This window comes from Cuculus canorus, chromosome 6 (assembly GCF_017976375.1).
Source record: "Cuculus canorus isolate bCucCan1 chromosome 6, bCucCan1.pri, whole genome shotgun sequence".
Lineage (NCBI taxonomy): Eukaryota > Metazoa > Chordata > Aves > Cuculiformes > Cuculidae > Cuculus > Cuculus canorus.
Window position 1 is genome coordinate 24,903,196 of NC_071406.1, and position 22,133 is coordinate 24,925,328.

The 22,133-nt window shown below is 39.0% G+C and overlaps 1 protein-coding gene across 1 annotated transcript in view; it reads left to right on the top strand.

The window, feature by feature from the left end:
* The window catches only part of AGPS (alkylglycerone phosphate synthase), a gene marked incomplete at its 5' end in the record, with an annotated part of 53,098 nt that extends 39,198 nt beyond the window's left edge, over nt 1–13,900 (top strand). The window contains 5 exon segments of the mRNA XM_054069823.1: nt 659–720; nt 2,497–2,586; nt 3,022–3,121; nt 4,694–4,751; nt 10,824–13,900. Coding sequence (XP_053925798.1) covers nt 659–720; nt 2,497–2,586; nt 3,022–3,121; nt 4,694–4,751; nt 10,824–10,945 — 432 coding nt within the window.
* Between the last annotated feature and the right edge of the window lie 8,233 nt (nt 13,901–22,133).

Below are 22,133 nucleotides of genomic sequence, written 5' to 3' on the forward strand. Positions count from 1 at the left end.
TCTGCTTGGCTGTAGTTCAAATCAGAATTCCAAGAAAAATGGACCCATAGTCTAAATGGTTGCAACTGTTCATATGAATTTTAGTCTTGCTGTTTAAGAGATTTTTTTCAAATAGTATGCACATTCCAATTGGTAGATTTATTTTAATATTATAATCAGGGACAAATCAGTGAATTTCCCTTATTTCAGCAGGTTATATATAAAATGGGCAAAATATTTGGTTTTATTGTACTGAGGTAGGAATTATTTTCCAACTAAATAATTCCTAAAGTTGTGTATTTCAAATAAATTAATTTCAAACAAATAATTACTTTCCAAATGAATAATTCCTCTAGGTGTTGTTTGGCACAGTGGAGCTCTTGGCTTGATGCTACAGTGATAAAAATATGATTAGTGTAGGCATACCAACAGTCTGACAAGTTGTCTCACTATAGCTATGACATGAATATCTTTGTCATCTGTCTTCAAAGAGCTGCCATATTTCTATAATTATAAATTAATGTCACTGGGGTAGATGGGTGTTTTTGCTAAATGGACTTTCTATTTTTCTTATACAAACGAAGTAAAGTTGCTGAACTGTTAGCTGTGTAGCATACACTGGGATCCCAGATGTTGATGCTGAATGTTACTGATAATTTCTCCGTTTTCTCTTTCTCAGGACCTGGGCCTGGATTACTATGTAGTAGGAGAATCATTTGAGACATCTGTTCCATGGGATAGGTAAACTGTGATTATTCTTTAGAACTGCTTAAAACTTGTACTTTGTTTCATACCAATTATTCATAAGCCATGTGTGCTCGTGGGGTAACTTAATTTAATTTAGGCCTTATGTATATTGGAGGCTCCCTGATGTGCCTCAAGTTCTGCACCTGTGCTCTTTGTAAAGTTGCTAGTAAATTATGCATGAGGATTTTGAAAATGTATTGCATGCATGCATTCAATAATATTTCCACTTAGGTTAGCTTACTGCCACAAATTGAGGAATTGAAATTGCCCATTTAGGAAGCTCGACAATGGTGACAACTATTGTGTGAGCAGCCACATGTGTGGGATCAGCAATGTATTTCAAGCAGAAAAGCTTGTAGAGAAGATCTAAGAAGTTATTTAAATGTATTTAAGTTTTTTCTTTTCCTCAGTAATGCAGAAAAATGAAATCTGAAAAGATAACTTTTGCCCGAGATTAAGGTCTTTTTCCTAAGCTTATTTTATCTGCTAGCTATGGTTGAGAAACACTTGACTACAACAGAGTTGAATATTAGAAGTTGATTTGGGTGCTTCTGTCCATTTGGTAAGCCAAAAACCTCTTAAGCAGAAGGTAAGGAGACTCAAATCAAAACTGTACAGTACTTAGTGCAAAGTGGAAAATATGCGTAGTGTGATGACATCCGCTGGCAAGCCTGTATCCTTGCTATTGAATTTAGTGGTGGCAAGTTCCAGCTCTTGCTTTGAAAATTGGCATAGTATCTTAAATAGGTGGCAGATATTTGAAGACAATTTCAAAGCAAAATTACTCTTTAATTTACTTTAGCTTTTTAGATTTGAAGTATGCTAACTGCTTAGTCACTAGTTTGTTTTGCCTCTCCCTCATTTCACAAGGGAATGAAATGTTATCTAAGAATTTAAGAAAATATTTAATGCTGTCCTCACTAAAGCAAATGCTTTCAAAACTTTCTCTACTTTGACTCATAAGAACTATGTAATTTTCCATAAATCAATTAGTTGCTTTGTTCCTGACAGGCCGAAGACAGTTGAATAAAATAGTTAGCTTTACTTGCTTATTCACTAAATGGGTAAATTTCGCTTATGTATTACTTCTGTCAGTCTGCAAAGTAGTTTTAAATCTGTGTCAAATGTCTTAATCAGAATTGTACACTGTAGCGTGGGAGACCTTTGTGGGAGACCACAGAACTGAAGAAATGGTCATTTGAAGAACAGTAATTTCTTTCAGTTGTTCTAGAACTTTGGATGCACCTGCATCTGCCCTGGAAGGAAAAAAAAAAGGCAAAACAAATATGGCTTATGAGAAGGTTTAATAGCTCATTGCCATATTAGAACTATAACATTTCAAGCTGTCAAACTAGTGCACAGCTGGAATATCTTTAGTTTTGGCATCACAACATACCAAAGGTATGGTATTAGCAGAGTATAAAAGACATTAGAGTTCTCAAGCTTTCTACTGTGAGCTGTATTTGTCAGCGACTTGGCAAAATATATATACAGAAGTAGGTCCTCCATTTTCTGTTGAACACTTGACTCCTATTCCTTATGGTAAAGAGCTTTCATTATGTACTTTGCTTCAAAAGTACAAAATACCCAGTACTGGTGAAGTCTTGATGAGGATTGTTCTTAGAACATAATCTAAGCTAGTTAAAACTGATTCTAGAAGGCAATCTTCTGTTTTACTAGGTTATACTTTTTTTTTAAAAGTGTGTTGAAGCTGAAGTTGTGTTTTTTTAGGGACCTCTATAAAAAATATACACTTGTCTTCTGTTACAGGGTTTTGGACCTTTGTAGAAATGTAAAAGAAAGGATAGTAAGAGAATGCAAAGAAAAGGGTGTTCAGTTTCCTCCTCTTTCCACCTGCAGGTAAGCCATGCAACAACCTCAATAATAACTTTTCTTGAATCTCCCATTAGTAAAAGAACTAAGGAAGAAGTCATTAAGCTTGCTAGCTACTGGGTAAAGCGTATGTATTAATGATATTACAAACACTAGTAATCTTGACCTTCTTTAACCTGCAAGTGGATTATGTGTTGAGTAGGTAATTCAAGACATTAGTAGCACTTGATTTGTCTTGACACTTACTCTTGCTTATGTGCATGAGAGTCAAGTGTAACAATTTACGAGCTTCAACTCTCAGAGTCATAGCATTGAGTCACTTACGAAGTATGAGCAAAGGAGATGCAAAACATTAAAAAAAAAAAAGATCCCCTTTTAAATAAGATAAGTAAATGTGTAACCTCACATAGTGGCTGGCTTAATACCATAAAGCTTTGTTTGTAATGCAGTTCTCTTCAACAGGGTGACACAAACTTATGATGCAGGTGCATGTGTCTACTTCTACTTTGCCTTTAACTACAGAGGAATTAGTGATCCTATTCATGTCTATGAACAAATTGAGGTAATGTATGTAAGAACAATAGTTAAGGGGGAGGAGGAGAAGCTGATGTCCCATAATATATGCTTCTTGATGGCAGAAACTACCAAGCATAAAACTGGAATCTGTGGGAAATGAGACCTATTTAGTTCCACTAATTAGAAAGCTACTTCTTTCGCTTAATATCCAGTCTTTAAAATACATGGTAAAAATATCAACATCTTGCTTTTTTTTTTTTGATAGTGCTGCTTGTAGAGACTAATGAATATGAGGGGGTGTCTTGTGCTGTTTTGGAGGATTTACTGCCATGGTTATTTCTGTTTAGGCCTAGGTAAGCACTGGTCTAAGTCAGCTGTGTTAGACCAGTTGTAAATTGCTTTAGCTTTTACCAATGAGTTGTGGAATAACTCTTCTTTAACTCTTTGGCTGGTGAAACACTGTCCTTAGCTAGTTAAGGGAAACTAATTTTCTTGTTACTTTGATATGTAGACATAGACTATGGCCAAACTGCTATTCATCCTGCCTTTTGGTTCGTGTGCTCAGACTTCAGCACCAGAAAATTGCTTACAGGACTGTGGAGAAACAGTCTGTATGAATGACTAGGATCTCATTCTTCTCATGCTTATTCTTCAGGAATTTCTCTTGAACTTTGCAACTGGATGCAAAGTTTTATCTACTACTTGTGAGGCTTCCATGCTGTTCAGTCTAGGGCATTGGAGAGTGTAATGCTTGAGTGTTTATTTACTGAAACTTTATTAATATTTGGATGCTACCATTTATTGAAACTAGTTAGCAGTGTGATCACCTGAATGCATGTCTTCCCTTGTAGGTGCCTAAGTTTAAGCTAACAAAGTGAGTTTGCCAACCAACTAGATGCACTCTATGGCAGCCTTAAAAATCTTTTAACTGCATAGGTATCATTAATACATTAATCCTAAAAAATGTACACTTCTGTGAATAAAAAACCAAAACAAAATGTTTGGTGCTTGTGCTTAGAAAAGCTTTCTTTGTTGCACCCAAGCTGTCTAATTACTCATAGTTGGAGCTGGATGGGAAAGAAGATTCCAGAGTTTAAAAGTGTTCATATATTTCTCAATATAAAAATCTAATATTTTTTCTGCCACAAACATCACCTATGAAAGGATTGTCAGTTGTAAAGTACCTCCAGCCAGGATTTTAGAGATCTGGGTCTAAGCTTTGGTCTAAATAAGGATTTTGAATCACTCTGGCTAGCCTGTACTCAAACTTCTTTATTGTCGTTTCCTTTTCGGTAGTCACTTAACCATCTTCCAGATGAGCATCGCAGACACTAGACTTTTTTTAGTTTTAGCAAGGGCGAAGTGAGTCAGAATATTCCATTCTGAAATAATATATTTACTGTAACAGATACCTTTTTATATTTATTTGCTCTGATAGTGTTTTTTGGAAAATCCACGCTTACATTTATCTGCAGACCAAAATGTTCACCTGTATTGTTTGCCCTAATTACTTCTGGAACTTTTTGAATGCCTGTGTAAATGAGTATGCTAGCACTCATTAACTAAAACCAATCTTGTGTATTTGCTGTTGAATAAACACCTTATCTTTCCAATTTAGAGGGCTGCTAGAGAAGAAATACTTGCCAATGGAGGAAGTCTGTCACATCACCATGGAGGTAATGTTCTCAGTCTAATATTAGTCTCTTTGATTTTGCTAAGTATTAATGAGTACATGAAATAGTTTGTAATAGAACTTCAAAAAATATTTCACAAGCATTAACTGAAATTACTGGAGGGATGAGAGGGGGTGGGAAACTCCTGGCAATCTTAGAAAAGTCTCGCCTGTTTGCCGGAGTTCCAGGGAAAGTGTCCTTAGACCTGGTTTGCTCAATGTCAAATCACACATTGTGGTGTTTTTATAAGCACCAGCTTCAGATTTTTGATAGGAAGTCTACAGGCTGTCCGAGAACCTGAAAATGTAATCAATCAGTTTTGATTTGACAGCATTGTCTTAAGCAACTTCTGCTGAACCTTGTAGAGGTATATTCAATTACAAAGACCTCAAATGAGACTTCTACAGTTTTAAGGCATTTTAGTGTCCCTTTTGGCTAGGTGAACAATGTTAGTCCTAATTCCGGAGCACTTAGTGAATGTATCTGCGTGGAAGAGCTAGTGACTTGTAACTGGGCTATGTTGCAATCTACCATTTATTGTGTGACTGATATTATGTGAATATTAGTATTACTGTCTAGCTGTCTGCTGACTTCTGATAATTCAGTTTCCTCTCTTGGAATGTGGCAATTACTTACTCTGAGTAGCTAGCCTCTTTGCAAGCTATTATTTGCTTTAATAGTACGTGTAAGAACAAATGTTGTATGTTAATAGCACTTCATATACCTGATTCTTTTACATATGTTTTTCTCAGATATTCAGATAGCCTAACTTGATTGCATGAGTGCTATATAATGCTGTGAACTTGGAAGTCAGGAAGACTTGTGAAGTCAGTTTGATTTGTGTAGCTATCTTCTTTAAACTGGTTAACTTAGTGTATTTTTTCTTTCTGTTCTCTTGGGGCATTATCTGGCCACAGAAATAAGAGCGAAGGAAAACAAGTCTAATGCTTTATAACTAGATTAAAATTTTCTAGTTTTAAGAAAGCTCTGTGTGGGAAAACTGAAAGGCGGAAGCTGTGCTTTAAAACATGTTGGTGACTTCTTGGAGTGCAGACTTTTAGCTAGGGCTGTTTACAGGCATCTAGCTGTGATAGAAACTAAAATGAGCTCTGCTTTAGCCATATTAGGGTATTAGAAGATGTGTAGGTGGTAACATGAGTGAAAACACTTTCAGTATTTTTTGTTTAATGTATCTTTATTGTGCTCTGTTTAAATCTTTACTGTAGTAGTATAGTAGACCAGTCAATTCTTGCACATAGTACATCAGGGGGGAATTTCACATCCCATTGTGCTATCCCCTGCTGTGGCAGCTGTATTTTACTGTGACTAGCATTTCATCCATTAACTTGCATGCAGCTGGAGCCTGTCACATGTTTGGATGTATTTGCCCTCACCATATGAAACCTTTTCTATGGCATATGTTGAACAAGAAAAACAAATCTTTTGTAGCATTTTCAAACGCTTGCACACTTGAACTTTCTGACTCCACAGATATGGAAGACTTCGTTTTTGCTAGACTACTTATGCTCCCATTGTATGCCAGACTGCCTCTTATACCAATAAATATTTTCTGTTCTTAGTGTTTTTGTCTGGCAGTTCATTGTGTATGATATTAAAGATCCATTTTTTCCAGCGCTTAGTAGATGTGCTGATGAGAATTAGCCTAATAGTATCAGTTTTATTTACTGCCCTTCTGGCCTTGTCACTCTTAGCACTGCTAAGACTGGTCTATTTTGTGGGGTAAAAGAAAATACTGGTGCAATTTCTTTTAGTATTTGTCTTGTAATTGTGATTAATAACAGTTGTTTTCACTATCGGGAAACAGGCAGGCCAGTTTGCCTGCAATCACACTGTGATAAATGGAGCTATTTTAACTCTGGTTTTGTGTATCAAAGAAAACAGATGTAGTCTGGGACTTGAGGCTATGGGAAATACAAAGCCTACTTAAGTCAATCTTCATGCGCTCCTTGAGTGAAGAAGTGGTCATATATGACAGTTTGAGATGCATAAAGCTCTAAATTACTTTACATCTGGGGAACTACTAACTGCATATAGAGATGTAGCTACAACCTACAGCGAGAACTGAAATCATGATACTTTTATGAAGAATAACATCAGAAAGGCTTCACTTTGGATTCTGTTTTAATCTCAATATCTCTTCTCACCTCCTTCTAGGCTAGTGAAAAACATTAACTTTTAGGCAAGACTCACTAAAAGTAGCAATGCTTCGAGAAGATCATCTCCCCTGCCCCTTCTCCCCCCCATCACTGTTGAGACTTGGAATATATAGTCCAATATACTGCAGCACTACCGTGGTATTAGATTAACACACTGATCTTTCTCAGTATTCCAGAGTTCCCTCTCGAAGAGTAATAACCCGTTAAGCAATTTCTAAGATCAGAGGAATTCTTTCTTTAGAGACAACCAGCTTCAGGAAGAGCACACAAGAGCTGGAAGAGTCACATCCTTATGACCTGTTACTGCTTCTGATTTTACAGAGCTATTGTTCTGCAATAACTGCCTCTAAGTTGAAGGTAGAAGGAGCAGAGGAAGCCTAGGGCCATGTGCGGTGCCACTGGAGCCTGTTTCCACTGGGACCACACACTGCTGTAAATCTGTTCTTCGTGGGTGTACAGTTATTCCTGGGATCCCTCAGCTAAACTAAAACTTTCCATACAAGACTGTTCATGAGTGCCCAAGTACTTCATATTCCGAAAGTGAGAAAAACGATTGCTGCCTGATGCTTGCTACCTTCAGCCTTAGCAGCCAGATTTTTTTTTGCAGCCTTCCAGATACGTTTTCAAAGATAAATGCTGCACTTGCTTATGAGCTATGAGAGCTGTATTCCAATTTTATATTCTTTGTGCGAACAGGTATATGCTGTCTATCTAATACACTTCTTTCTGAAAAGCCATGCACACAGGGAAACAGTTCTCACTTTTGGCAGAGAATGTAATGTCAGGGCATGTTTTTTTTCAAAGTGGGGGAGGGTTCTACAGGAGCAGCAAGTGTATTTTATTCCCTAACAGATTAAAAGGGCGCTAGAAGCATGAACAACTTTCCTAATGAAGCCAGCTAAAGAGCTGGACCAGCATGTATCTGAAATAAGAAAAAGTTACTTATCTACCTCACATTTTTTTTCACACATGGACTATAATGATGAAAAAACTTGAAAATACTTCAAAAAGTGTTGGACTGTCTTTGAGCGTTGCTTCCAAATAAGCTTCTTGGCTTTGTGGTCTGAAGTACATTGTATGAAGTAGAGTCTATGTCACTCTAAGGTGTGTTATTCTGTAATAGTCTGGGCTTCAGCTTGAAGACTTCTGGCTTCCTAGCAGTGAATATTCTAAGACATTAGATGGCTCAGCAGAGCTCAGGAACTTGCCGCTTGTAAAACTTAAACTAATTCTGTCACTCTTTATCTTGGATAATTAAGGTGCAAGATTAGGTGTCTTCAGAGGAAAATTATGCAAGAAGGAAGGGCTGTATCTGTTTCATTTGGGGCAACAAGGATTGAGTGTATGTAGCAGATTTGACAAGCAGTGACTTGTTAAGCTACTGCAAATTGATTGTACAATGTTATGCTGATTTGTGAATCTGACTAATAATGTTGTGTGGTAGCATATAGAATCCAGTGAATTTCATCTCTGTTTCTAACAGAGAAGTATACTGGGCTAAGAGCCTGAAAGTGGTAGATACTGGGATAAAATTGGTTCTGAGCACTGTCTCATGTCAGGTGTATATAAATAGCATCATCTAGGCCTAAAACTAAGAAGTAGCAGTCTGCTTTCTCTAGGCTGGAAACAGAAAGGTGGTTTTATCTAGTCCATGGTAAGATGAGACTTAACTGAGACCTTTTATTGTTGGGGAAGTTAGGGCTTGCTTGAGCCCAGAGCTGTTCTTTGGCTAGATTTAGAGTGGAGTGAAGACACTTTGCCACTTGGAATTAGCTTTCTGTTCATGGGAACATCTTTTACTATTATGACATTTTCTTCCTCCTTTTCCCTTCTCATTGTCAAAGCCAAGTGGATCCTCCTATGAAGGAGGAACAGAATATTATAGGCTAGCACTAACCTGAAGTAAACCAAATATAAACATTGCTTTTCTAAGTGGAGCTCTCAGCTACATGGAGCCTTTCCTTATCTATTTTCTGTGTATCAGGTGGACCAGCTTAGCATTCTAAGAGCAAGACTGCTTCAACGCTTTCTTGCTGTAATATGAAACCTTGAGTAGCTGACAAATCCACGTATATATTATTAGCATGAACAGCAGGAGCAGTGGCTCAACCTGCTTTTATCAAGGGGTTAAAATATTTCCATTGTACATATTTGTGAAGGACCACTGGTAACTGTAGTACAGCTTTTTTTTTTCCAGTTCACTAATCAAATGTATGTTAGATTTATTATTGCAAAAGTATAAACCATAGAAAATTTGACAAGATAGATGTGTAAATTATCACTTTGACAGAACTAATGATGCACTCCAAGCACCTTCTGTTTTTCAGCACTTGGTGAGCGACTTCATTAAATATGCAACGACTGTTTGGTGCTGCTCAGACAGTAGTTCAGTTCCTTGTGGAATTGCATTATTACTGGAGGTGTAAAAGAGGCAGGCATACTAGCTGTTGGGCATCCTGCTGTGATTCTAATGTGCTCCATCTTGTTGGAGCAGTTGTTTGCAGTCTTTTCAGGACAATTACATCCATAACCACAGGACACATTCACTGAAACTACATTACAGATAACAGTTGAGAATGGTAATGAGTGTTCTTCAGCTGCTTGTGCAAGAGCCAGTGTGAGTGAGTTGAGGTGATGGTCAAGCCACATTCATGACTCTATATGTAGTAGTAGCATTGAAGTATCTCCAAATAAAATTCAACTACATCAGCTTCCTTAGTCAAATTTTAGTGATGGTATGTCTACACATCGGTTTTTGGTTTGTTTTTTTTTTCCCTTGAGCTGGGCTGCAGAATGTAACCACAGTTCCTGCCACGTGACAAATTCTTTTGTCCTTCAATTATGATCTTTGCTCTTGACATGCACACTGCTAATACTTGTTTCCTAACACGCTATAAATTTCATTGTTTCTCACATTATTTGCTTTTTCTTTTGGCATTGTGACTAGCTCATATTCCTTAAGGTATAAACAAACATACTCTGCTCTCCAGAGGCATCCCTGTAATTTATTATTCTGATGACAGTTTGATGGTTACTCTGAGAACAGGGCACAAAAGATGGCTTGAATTTAGCTTCAGATACTCTGAAAGCATCTGTCTCTCAAACCCTTACTATATCACATCATACTGACAAATGGATTGTGTTTAAGGCTGACAAGTTAAATACTATAGTCTGTTTAATGAAAAAAATGTCCTTTATTTTGAATGATCTGTTAAATCAGGGTTGATGACTTGGTTAATTAGTATGTGAACACTCGGCCATTTAATAGGACTATTGTGAGACTAGTGAAATGAGTTCTTAAATGGCTGGTATTTCAGCTTTGCTTTCTATTTGGTATATGTTGTGAATATCCATTTTTTTCACATGGGAAACTAAGCTGTTGTGTGATAGTAGAAGCAATTACCAGGTCATCTAGAAGATTTTAAATAAAGTATTTTGTTGGTTTAAAATAAAGTTTTAAGCCTTCTCCTTTTTTTTGTTATTTAAACCAATACTGTTTTGATATGTTTTCACTTTAAAGCAATCAAGAGGTGTGGGGTTCTGCTTTCTGGGTTTTTTCAGTCTTTTTAGATTCTTCAGTTTTTTAAAATGAGTTGGGTGGCTTTTTGAAACTTATTACCAATTCTCTATTTTAATAGGACATGATTCTAGCCTAAGCTTCATCTAAATTTCATAGTTTCTAAAGAAAGTAGACAGTGTGGAACACAATCTTCCTCTGGGAGTATGCTGAGCTTAATGAGCTTGATAGTCTGGTGGGCTCAATAAATCAAATAAAGCAAAACATTCCTCATTTTTGAATAAAAGCATTTATCACACAGTGTTTATTCATTCATGGTCACAAGATTGATTGGTTCCTAGAATCCAGCCATATATTGAAACACTGTTTTTGTTTTTCCAGTAGGCAAACTGCGGAAGCACTGGATGAAGGAGAGCATCTCTGATGTTGGCCTGGGAATGCTGAGATCTGTTAAAGAATATGTGGACCCTAAGAACATCTTTGGAAATAAAAACCTTTTATAAAACCCTTGCACCACATGATGTACTAAAACTTCTTCAAAATTACTGTTGAAATTCCTCTGCTTTCATTGTATTGATATCCCAGTAATCAAATATAACATAGACTAAACTTTAAAAACTAGTAACGCACATTGATTTTTGCCACCCCCTTCAACCCCTCCAATAAAGTGTAAACATCACTGTTAATGCTTATGGATTTTTACTTACAATGCTGTTAAACTCTCAGACAACCCACTGGACACAAAGTGTTTCACCAAGCAGGAAACACAAGTTTGGTTTTCCAAGTCTGGATAGGCAACACAGCTGACAGTATTTTCAGTGCTGGATGCTGCCAGATGTTTCTTACTAAAGCATCCCCTGCAAGGAGAACAAAGACTGACAACAGTGTTTTCTGTAGAAGCAGCTGCTCAACCCAGCCTCCTGCTAATGGAAAGCTGCTAGGAGACAGATGAGAGAACACCAAGGAGTACTTCACTGTGCAGAAGGATTAAGTATGTAACAGACTTCTAACCAGCAAATACTTAACGTACAAATATAGGCTTTGATCAAAAGAGACAATGTAAGTCAAACTACTTCTAAAAACTCAGTCTCCAACTATAGTACTATTGGAAAATCTTACACAATTGAGCTGTTCTGAGTTGTATTTGCATTGCTGGGATAATCTTAGTGACTGACCTACAATTTAAGTTTTGTACAAGGGACATTTCTCGCTGTATGTTGAAAACAGGTTTGTAACAGAACTTTGTCTTCATCTGTACTTCAGTCCTAGTGCGTATGGGTTTTGTTCCCGATTTGTTTCTTTTGCAGTGATGCAAAATACCTTTTTCAGTTAAAAAAAAAAAAAATTTGGCTATTCAAATGAAACTGCTCAGCACTGTCTTTTGAAACAGTCTCAACACTTTAATAACACGCTTAAGTGGACAACAATACTGTCATCCTGCATCCTGAAAGTGAGATTTCCCATTTTAGTTTTGTACAGTTTCCTATGGCCTTTATGAGTAACTTATTAGCTTCACTAGTAGCCAAGATTTTGATTGTCCATTTAACTTTAAGAAAATGAAATATTTTCTTGATCAGTATCGTATAAGAATAAGCATTTTTACATTGAAACTTGAATCTTAATAAAACAAACTACAAGTATTTGTCAATAGTCATGATCCATTTTTAAGGTGGGTTCTTTTCTTAAAACAAGTTATCCAACTTTTTGATAATTAATGTATATGATTGCATAGGGTAGAAAAAAATACAGACGATCTTTTGAGGACACTATCTCTCTAGCCAACCACTTCACAGCTCTGTAGTGTCAGTTTGGACATCTTTTGTATTGGTAGTGCCCTTAACAAGGAGCAAAAGAGAAAATTGCATTTCTGTTTTTAAACTATTTTAGAATATGATCTAATTAGCTCTGTTTTGGTAATGTACCAAAGCCAGTGTAAAAGGCTTGAAAAATACTGCGTATTGGACAACTTTGAACTTGTTTAAGGATTAATTTCAATTCTGTGATTTATCAAGAAAACCAAAACCATGAACCCTTGAAATATCACTTTAAAATGCATGCTCTCAAGGTTCTTAAGGAGGACCTTTTATGATCTTCAGGTTGCAAAACAGTGTTAATTTTCAACGCAGCTAGATTTATTTCAAATGGTCTTTGTTTCACAACGTTTCAACGTAAAAATCAGTTCTTCTGTATCTTTGGTTTTGGCCCCCAGAGTTCATATTTCAGTAGCAACCAGAGCAATAGGTGTAGTCTGGTTTAGGAAAATTACTTTTCCCACTGTGCTTAAGTGTTCCTTAAGTACACAGTGGTGTCTCAGCAAAGTGAATCTGTACCTGTTTAAACAGGGGACTTCCTCTCTCATGCTGTGTTATGATGACTACACGGCCACAGCTGACATCTTGCTGATGACTTATATCACTCTGAAACAGAGACCTTTCTAGGTGTTGGTAAATATGTGGGTGAACATGGAGGGTGTTTCTGTGCCTCAATGAAAGTATACATCAAGCTATAAAGCATCAATGTTGAAGGAAAGTACGTGAAGCCTTTTTTTGCAGAATGACAGCAGAAACAGAACTAGGAACAAGTAGTCCTAGCTCAGTAATACTGGTCTCTTAATGAAGATTTTGACTTAAGGTACTATACAGCTCTGCAACATCCTTCCCCATTTAATTTTCTGACTGCCTTTTCCTATCTTTTTTTTTTTTTGGCATTGAAATTACACAGGCAAAAACTCCTTACACTCTATTTCTAGCCTTTAAATAGCCACTGGCTTCTGATATGATTTAAAATGCCATAAAGATTTTTACTGCATGTCAATTGTCCTGTGGGAAGGTGAAATAACAGGGTATAAGGGCCTCAAAGCAATGTCACTGGATAGTTCTGAAGAAAAGATTAATTACAAATGTAGAGGAGTTGGGTTTTTTTTCTCTAAGGGCCACCCTATGGTTGTCTTCCTGAATATTTTCTTATCTTATGAACTGGTCAGAGCTTAGTGAAAAATGCAGCCAAAAAGCAAGTATTGTCTTTAATTTCACATTTAAATTCCTAATGAAAATACAAAAACGTGTAATGCAAGTTCAGGAGACCTAAATACACACAATTCATTACCCATTTAAAAGAAATCTTCCCTTCTCTAGCACTAAGTCTTCCACCACTCCTCCTTCTATGTTCTCTACTTTCTTTCTAAAGACTTCACTTACCGTAGCTGCAGTCTGTTTGGAGATGGAGTTTAATCCATGTGCAACAGAAGCATATCTTGGCATAACGCATTAGTCTTTCATTTGCTTGACTATTTTGGCCATATGTAAGTTACAAGCTTGTAATGACTTCCAATTGCACAGCTTCTGCTCTCTTTGAAGGAGGAAAGGTGCAGATTGAGTAGGGTTTCACTGCAAAATGTATTTGCATTAGAGATTCACAGAAGTTTTGAGGGGAAAGAAGAAAATCTGTTAGAAATTGATCCCAGTAGTCACAGGAAAATGTCTCTCTTCTTGATGTGACTTACATTAAATTCGCTGAGCGAGAGATGTCATCTTCACCTTATAGCTGTGAAGAGAGGCCAGGCCAAATAGTTCTTCTGTGGCAATGTTCATTAACTGAAACCAGTTTCAAAGGCAGGGATACGTTAGCACTGAAATCCAAACCCACAAATTGCTTCTCAGTCTTGGAAATGTATGTTTATCCAGGTTGTAATTTAACTTTCTGCAAATAAAGCCAAACAGTGTTTGTCATTTTAGTGTGAGATTAACTGTAAAACTTCAGTTGTAATGTTAAGAGATTAATAGAACCTTATATTATTAATAAAAAGAAAATGGGCCTAAACAACTATGTGGTTTTGTGCTGAAACTAAACAAATATATTCTACTAACTTGTCATCTTTGGGTCATTTTAATTTGATGGTGAACTCTTACCCTTGGAAATTTTTTAGGAAAGCTTTGGCCCTTGTAGAGAGGAAGGAAACTGGATTTTAAGCCTATGCTAATAGAATCTCTGCTTCTGTGTCCAATGTGATGCAAACCAGGAAAATGAGAGAACATCAGCAAAGGAAGGGCAAAACAACACCCGAACATCGGTCTGCTTGGTTCAGAAATTTCACCTCCTGTTTGGGCAGCAAAGGGAACATGTTCAGCTGCTCTCGGAAAGGTCTCTTAGTACCATACAGAGGCATACCTTGTCTTGCTTCGCTTCCTTGTATTTCAAAGACCTATTTTATTAAGCTATTGTAACAAGTGTATACTTCTGCGTTGTTGCACGCCTCTCTCACTTAAAACCTCCTTACTACAGGTCCTGGAATCTACTTGAAAATTCTGTGCACAATAATGCACTGCATGTGAGCAGAAGAGGTATTTCTCAGTTACCTGCATTATTGCTATAAAATCTTTATGCCCTTAAAAATGGCTGAAAAATATATCTTGCTTGAAGAGCTGTTGAATTGTCTTATGTTGATGCAGTTTCTTCAAGAAGTATTATTCAAAACCTGCAAAAGTCATAGTATGCAGGGGACGGGAGAAGTAACGACACGGTTTAATTTGTAGAACCATAACTATTTTTCAGTCTAGGTTTTTTGTTTGCTTGTTCCTAGGAGGGCGAAAACTACCTGACAGTCAAGCATTTTATTTGTATTTCCATTCAATTAAGAGCATAAAAATGCATTGTTTTCACCTAGTCTCAATTTGAAGGAGATCTTAGGTGATAATATACTTGTTTTGGGATGACAACCAGATCTCATCAATGTTCCCATTGTTTAAAATAAATAAGTTTGATAAAAAGTTGGACCTGAACTCGCAGCTGTATAAATACTATAGACTCACAGTTTATGGTTTTGTAGTCCCAACACTGACTCTGAATCCCACATTACCTTTAACATAAATTGATGCTTTTCCCTAGGCTCTTTATGGAGACCAGAATTGGTAGATGGTTGTTTTGTTAGTGTTCTGCTTTAAGGTCTGCCGAGGTCAGCAGAGGTGGTCAAAGATATTTTTCAAAAATGCTTGCCATACCGTCTTTGAAAAATACTAGCGCTGTCATTTTGAAATTATAAATTCACTTTTAACAATATGTAGTATATAATACTTTGGATCTTATTGTTACTTGCAATATTTGCCAATATAAGTTGCAATAATAGATACCTCTACTGAAATGCTGTGAAGTGTTTCATTTATGAATTTGGTTTTGCACTTTGGAAAAACAAGGTATTGGGCTTTTTATGGGAAACTTTATGAATGTTTCATTTATATTCAGAATAAAGGTAATTTGTTTCAATCAACTGTTCAGAAACTATAATGTTCCTATTTGAGAAGCATTCAATCTGTTTCTGCCTTCATGGTAATGCACAGCAGTCCCCAAGTATGAGCATATAATAGTTCTTAAATGAATTTATGTATTGTAGTCTATAAAGTATCATTACTAAAAGTAAAATTGAAGTGTCGATCACAGCAATGAAGTTATAGGTATACAAAAATACGATGGACAAAACCCTATGATGTGACTGCAATCATGTAACGTTTAAACTGATGTTTCTAGGACTTCAGATCAAATTAGGAAATAAGTGAAAAATATTTTTGTTTAAAAAACACATTTAACCATATTTTCCAGTGATGAAGAATGTCCAATGATGTCACACTTTGCAGTTCAATATCACATGGCTTGTCCTAGTGTGGCTGACCTCATAAGATGCTTCTACAAAGCAAAATATAAAGTGGATGGTCTCAAGACATAGCCTCAATAAAGCTATTCCCATTTCATGCTGCTGGCAAGGCTTGGCTTTGTTCCCATGGCTAACACGGATACTGAGCACGGGGATATTGCTATTTGAACCAGTCAGTAGCTCAGCAACATAATATTCAAAGCCGTTAGAAGACAATGAATGGCATTGATGTTATGCACTCAAAAGAGGTTCCGTAAATACTGAAAACATACAAGGGCAATTTGGTAAGTTCAGTTATTTGTAAATCGGTTATTTATAGTGGCATTGATAAATGCAGTCTTGACTAGACGCAAGCCTGAGGATGTGGGAGTAATGAGAAGGTACAAGCACAGGCACTGACCTCTCTCCCTCCCAGGCTGTGGCAGCAGCCAGCAGTGTTTCCTGTCTCACTCTGTTCCGGCTGCTGTGGAGCAGGAAATCCTGGCTGCCCAGAGGCGAGGGTTAACAGCCCTTCTGAAACATGAAGTGACACACATGCTCACCTAGCAAATACATAGCAGCTGGGTAAATACATGTAGAGATGAGGCCATAAAAGCTGGTCATTAAGGAAAATAAATCTGGCTAATGTTAGAAAGCAAATGTAAGGGAGACATGGGTGAGCTGAATGCTGCATGGAAATCTCAGGTTTAGAATGACGCTTGCTGACAAGACTTGGGTATGATACTGACCATGCTACAGGCTTAGAGTATAATGCCAGACGTATTTGAAGTTTGTTCCTTTACTTACTCGGGACGAGATTCTGGGTTAGGCTAATTTGCTAGGAAAACAAAGGAAATGCAATCTCTCCACTCCTTAGTTTGCTCCTCATCCACCCTTTGTCACTACCAAAGCTTTTGAGCTTCGTGGACAGCTTCAGCCAAGCTCAATTAAAAACAGAAGTCTTAATGCATTAAATTATTGACAGTTTTTGTGGAAAATACCAACTTTAACTTGGGCTGGCAAGAAAGTTAGAAGTTGAAATGTCCGATCAGCCACAAGGCAGACTGGCCTTCTTACAGCTGCTGACTCTGGAAGCACAGGACAACACTGTTCTTCCAGTCAGTTTTTTTTTTTAGTTAAGATTTTTTAAATAAATATTCATTTTGTCTTTCTGTGTTCACGCTTGTAGCTATGTTATGCCCAAGTTCTCAGTTGTGCTCAGCGTTACAGGTTAGCATACTCTAGCTCAGCAACGTGAAGAACAGAAGCCGTTGGCTTCCTTGAAATGGTGTTGGAGCTCAATGTGTGTGTGCAGAAGTGCCTCATATGCCTTGTAGCCGGTAGCCTTCTGCTTAAGAGGTGAGATCCCTTTAAAGCATAGTGTTAAAAACAGTCTGCAGGGAACAGGAACAAGCTGTGAAAACGGGCTGGGGGAGACAAGGGGAAAGAAAAAAGATGTTGGAAGAAGACAGCAACAAGCTGGATCTGTATGTGTGTTAACATCCTGCCTCTTCTCCTGGTGAAGAGTTGCTCTAGCTTTACACACGTGAGTCCTTCCACGTTGTTACACAGCAAGTGGTTGAGGAAGCAAGGTTTGCTGTCTTGGAGGAGATGAGCGACTGCTGACCAAGGGGCACTGGAGAAAGGCTTTTGAGAAGGCTTTTACTCCCGTGCAGGGTGAAGGTTAGCATTGCCGCCTGGAATGCAGAGATGAGATGCCCATCTGTGAAGATGGAGGCTATCCAGGCAGAGGCTGTCCATCTGCAAAGCTTCAGCAGACAGCACAGCCTATCAGCGCGCTTAATAAAAACTTCTTTGTACAACTTCACCTGTCTGTTGCATGACTTATTGCTAATGAAATAGGGACCAGGAAGCGGGGAGAATTGCTAACACGGGAAGCAAAGCAAGGGCAGTGCAAGCCAGTGTCTGTGTGTATGGTTAAATTACACTGAAATGAACATCTGGCAGCAACAGCCAGGCAGAAGGGACCTGGTTGCTATAGAGAAATGATAAGTTTAGGATGGTAACAAAACTGCTGCCTTGGTTACAATTTAGTACTTTTTTAAGGCCGATGAGAGGAAATCATGATCTCTTCATTTGTAGAGCTGTGTGCTGCTCTGTGGACATGAATAAAACATGACATTATTTCCTGTTCTTTTCAGTAGCTCGTATAACTCCCCTACATATCTGGCTTGGGTAGTCAGCATTCAGGTGTTTACAGCTGAGCATTTGCGGGCTGGCCTGCTCAGCCGTGCTACAGTGCTTTCGGTCCTTCCACACAACCTCTATCACAGCACGATTTACATTACTAAAACCATCTGTCGCTCTTGCAGAAGGGATAGATTATTACCTGCTCCTTCAAAAAAAATGGTAGGAGAGCAGAAGTGTTGCTTTAGTTTTCTTTTCTTTTCTTTGTTTTAAACCCACATGCCGATATGTTACAGCTGCAGACCAGCCAGCAGACAGCAAAGTTAAACCAGCTGCGAGTGGTAGTGTAGGGTACCTTGTGATGAACGACACATTTGTAATGAGTTGCACGATTGCAGAAACACTACAGCAACCAGCAAGACCTTCAGAAGCCAGAGCACAAGTACTTACCTCTGAAGCCAAACACAAATCCCTTTAACAGTGAGCTGAGCAGGTTGTCCAGACACAGGGACTAGTGTCCAGGAGGAATTGTGCTTGCATCCATTAGCCTCTGCTTGCAGAGCTGTGTGTTTGGCGCCGGTGTTCAGCTTCTTGAATCATAACTGTGGCGTTATGCTTCTACTGTGAGTCTGAACGACAGGATTTGCTCGTTGCTTGCGAATAAGCTCTTCCGAAGCAAAATGGTTGTGTGCTCTGACTTCCTGGGGAGCTGACTGGAGAGCCACGTGCGCAGGCAGAGGAGGTTTGCTGCTCTCCTGCCAGGCCGGGCTGCCTGGGTGTGTAACACACGCAGAGCTCAGCCTCCTCACCATCTCTGCATTTGCAAACACCTCCATTTGGCTCTGGATAGTATCCGGACATCAGCTCCTCGCTCTGGCTGTGTATGTTCAGGCCCTAAGAGAGGTGGCTTTGTCCTTCACTTGGCTTCCAGACCTGCCTGAGCACACTGGGCCTGCCTCTGCTGCATCGCACGTGGCGCACACAGCCCACCTGGCCGAGCAGCCACAGAGGGAAACTCCTTACCTTTGGGGAGGGAATATTTAAGCAAGGAAGAAAAGTCAGAAACTGCTGTCTGAGGGCTGCAGGTCTGAAAGACAACGGTCAGCCCTATCCCTCCTGTAAATGACTCGACCTAGTTCTCCTCCACCCCAATGATGACAATGAGTCCCAGCTGGGTTTTTGTGCCAGATGAGGAGGAGATTGGTGCACCTGGTGGGAGGCAGGGATCAGCCCTTACCTGGGTGCCCCTTCCTCTGGCACAGCTTTTGTGTGCTGGCCGAGGGGCTGCTGGCTGCTCCTGCCCCGGCGCGTGGTAAGGTGGGGCTGCGTTCCTTGGAGCAGGTGGCTCTTCCCAGAGCCACGTGGCTGACTGCAGCGGGCAGAGGCCGGCAGGATGCTCGGCCCCTCTTGAGGATGTGCTTGTGAAGGTGCTGGTGAGTGTGATGCCTCCCAAGCTGTTTGCTGAAAATAAGGAGAGGGCTTGCAGCAGATGCGTTGGGGATTTAAATGACTTAAAGAATCTATCCCACCTGATCCAGGGGAAGGTGTCCCTGACTGAGGCAGGAGAATTGAAACTAGATGATCTTTAATGTCCTTTCCAACCCAAACCATTTTATAATTCTACAATTTCATTTCCATGTAGTTATATTGGCTGCTTATGATAACCATTCTGTAAATCATGTTCTGCCCTTGTTTATAAGCAGCCAACGTGTACATCCAGCCTGACTTTGCTAATGGATCCATTTTTTTCATGTTGAATGAGCTTGAGGTTAGCAACTGTGGCAGAGCAAGGACAGTAGTTGTTGTTTGCCTTTGCTCTTTGAAATCACTTGGTGATTTTTAGAAGAAAAGTAAAAAGAAGTATTATCCAAATTTTCATAGAATGGTTTGGGTTGGAAGAGACCTTAAAGATTGTGCTGTTTCAACCCTCTGACACGGGCAGGGACTCCTTCCATGGGATCAGGTTGCTCGAAGTCTCATCCAACCTGGCCTTCAACACCTCCAGGGATGGGGCATCCATGACTTCTCTGGGCAACATGTTCAAACTTTGCTTGGTATGCTGAGGCTCCTGAAAGCAGGAGGCTTCTGTGGTGCTGCTGTGGGTCACTCTTACATGCCATGTGCTCTGGTTTTGGCCTTTAAGTCATCCATCTTTTCTATGCCATTTCTATCAGCTTTGAAATATGTGCCTGTGAAATGTCAATGCACATTCTTACATTTTTGGATGCAAAGAAAGGCTCAATTTCGATCTTTGCTGATTTTTCAAAACGATACATATGAAAAAAAAAGAATAAAATTTCCTGTACAGTGGAAGCTACAATCAAACTTGTTCTTAACCACTGTATTACAGTGACTTGAGTATAACTTGCTCATAAAACTCTCCAGCTGCTCCAGCTCTTTTCCTGTCGGAAGGCTGGCCGTAGAGTAAATTAAGAGCACAGAACTGAAACCAAGATGTGAAATTAAACTTTTATTAAAGTAAATCAAGTCCTGGATTTATTTTAAGAGAGTGAGGCAATAAAAGTGAACATATAAAAAATTGCAATTTAAAATAATGTACATTCTTTTATGTCATTTATCTGTCTTCAATTTCATTGGTACAACTGAGTTATATTCATTTAATTTGCATACCTGTGTTTTTCAGACTGCAGGGGTGGTTTGTGTATTTGATGCCCTGTGCTTTCAGGATGCCAGGGAAAAAGCAAGGGGAATATATTGGAAAAGGGAAACCACAGAGAGCTCATTGCATCTCCCCAGTTTGCTGCCATCTGGCACCAGTGCAATGCAGGGCTGCCCAGAGCTGTCCCTATTTCACAGCAGGGGAAGGTGAGGTGTCCCGCAGCTCTCAGGGCTCCCCATCTCTTGTGGGTAAGCAGCTGCCTGAGCTGCAGAGCCCCAGCTGCCCTCCTGCACGTCAGCGGAAACCCAGCCCCTTCCAGGTGCTCCGCACGTGGCACAGGGGCAAGAGGGAGAAGGGACAAAAGGATGCTGTTTGTGGACATCAGGCCTGTTTTAACAATTACTATTAGATTTGTCTTTTTAACTAGTGAGGATAAGTGTCCAGTGCATAATTTCTCTGTACCTCGAAAGAAACAGTGGCAAAAGTGAAACATTTGGATTATATTGAAGTGCATTACCTGTTGATATAATCGATGTGTATTGCTTAACTTCACTGGAGGTAAATAAAAGGGTCTTCTCCCTTGCTTCAAGATTTCCTGCAGTAAGAAGGGAGAGCCCTGTTTTATTTCCTAGATTTTTCTGAATTAGCCATCTTTGCATTGAAGAAAACATAATTCCTGTAAAAAAAATTTTTCCAGTGTGCTCTGCCAGGAAGGCTGGAGGAGGACAGGGAAGAGCAAGTCTGTAAGTAGGCAAGGTGCATCTCGTATCCAAAAGAGATGTTGTGTTTGCTATGGGTGCAAAAGGAAGAATCACCTGAGAGGAACAGAAAAATGACTGTAGAATAAGTATTTAGCTCTGCTTGCATAGTTCGCTCATTCTCTGTCTCCACCCCATTCCTTTGCAGAACTTTGGTCTCAGTTCTGCAGCTTCCAAGGCCCTTCAGTCACCAGTGTCTTTGAAGACACGCTAATTGTAACGGATCAAGCTTACATCCTACAAACAGTCCAAAATGCTGCACTGCATATACAGTGGTGCCATCCATAGGTGGCTGGCAAGGTCAAGCATCTCTTTCATAGGTTCTATAGTTGCTCTGAAGCATAAAAATCAATTTTTCACCTGTTTACAACTGAAAATTGCCCTATTTCTATGAAGTGTTGGCTAGTAAAGGCTGCAGGCGCAATACATTTTACGGTATTGGGACAGATTTTCTCATTGTGGGTACAATACAATACTGTGGTGTTCTTCTGTGTGCACTTGTTTCTTGTGCTTCTGGTGGTGGCTTTCTTTTTTTTTTTTTT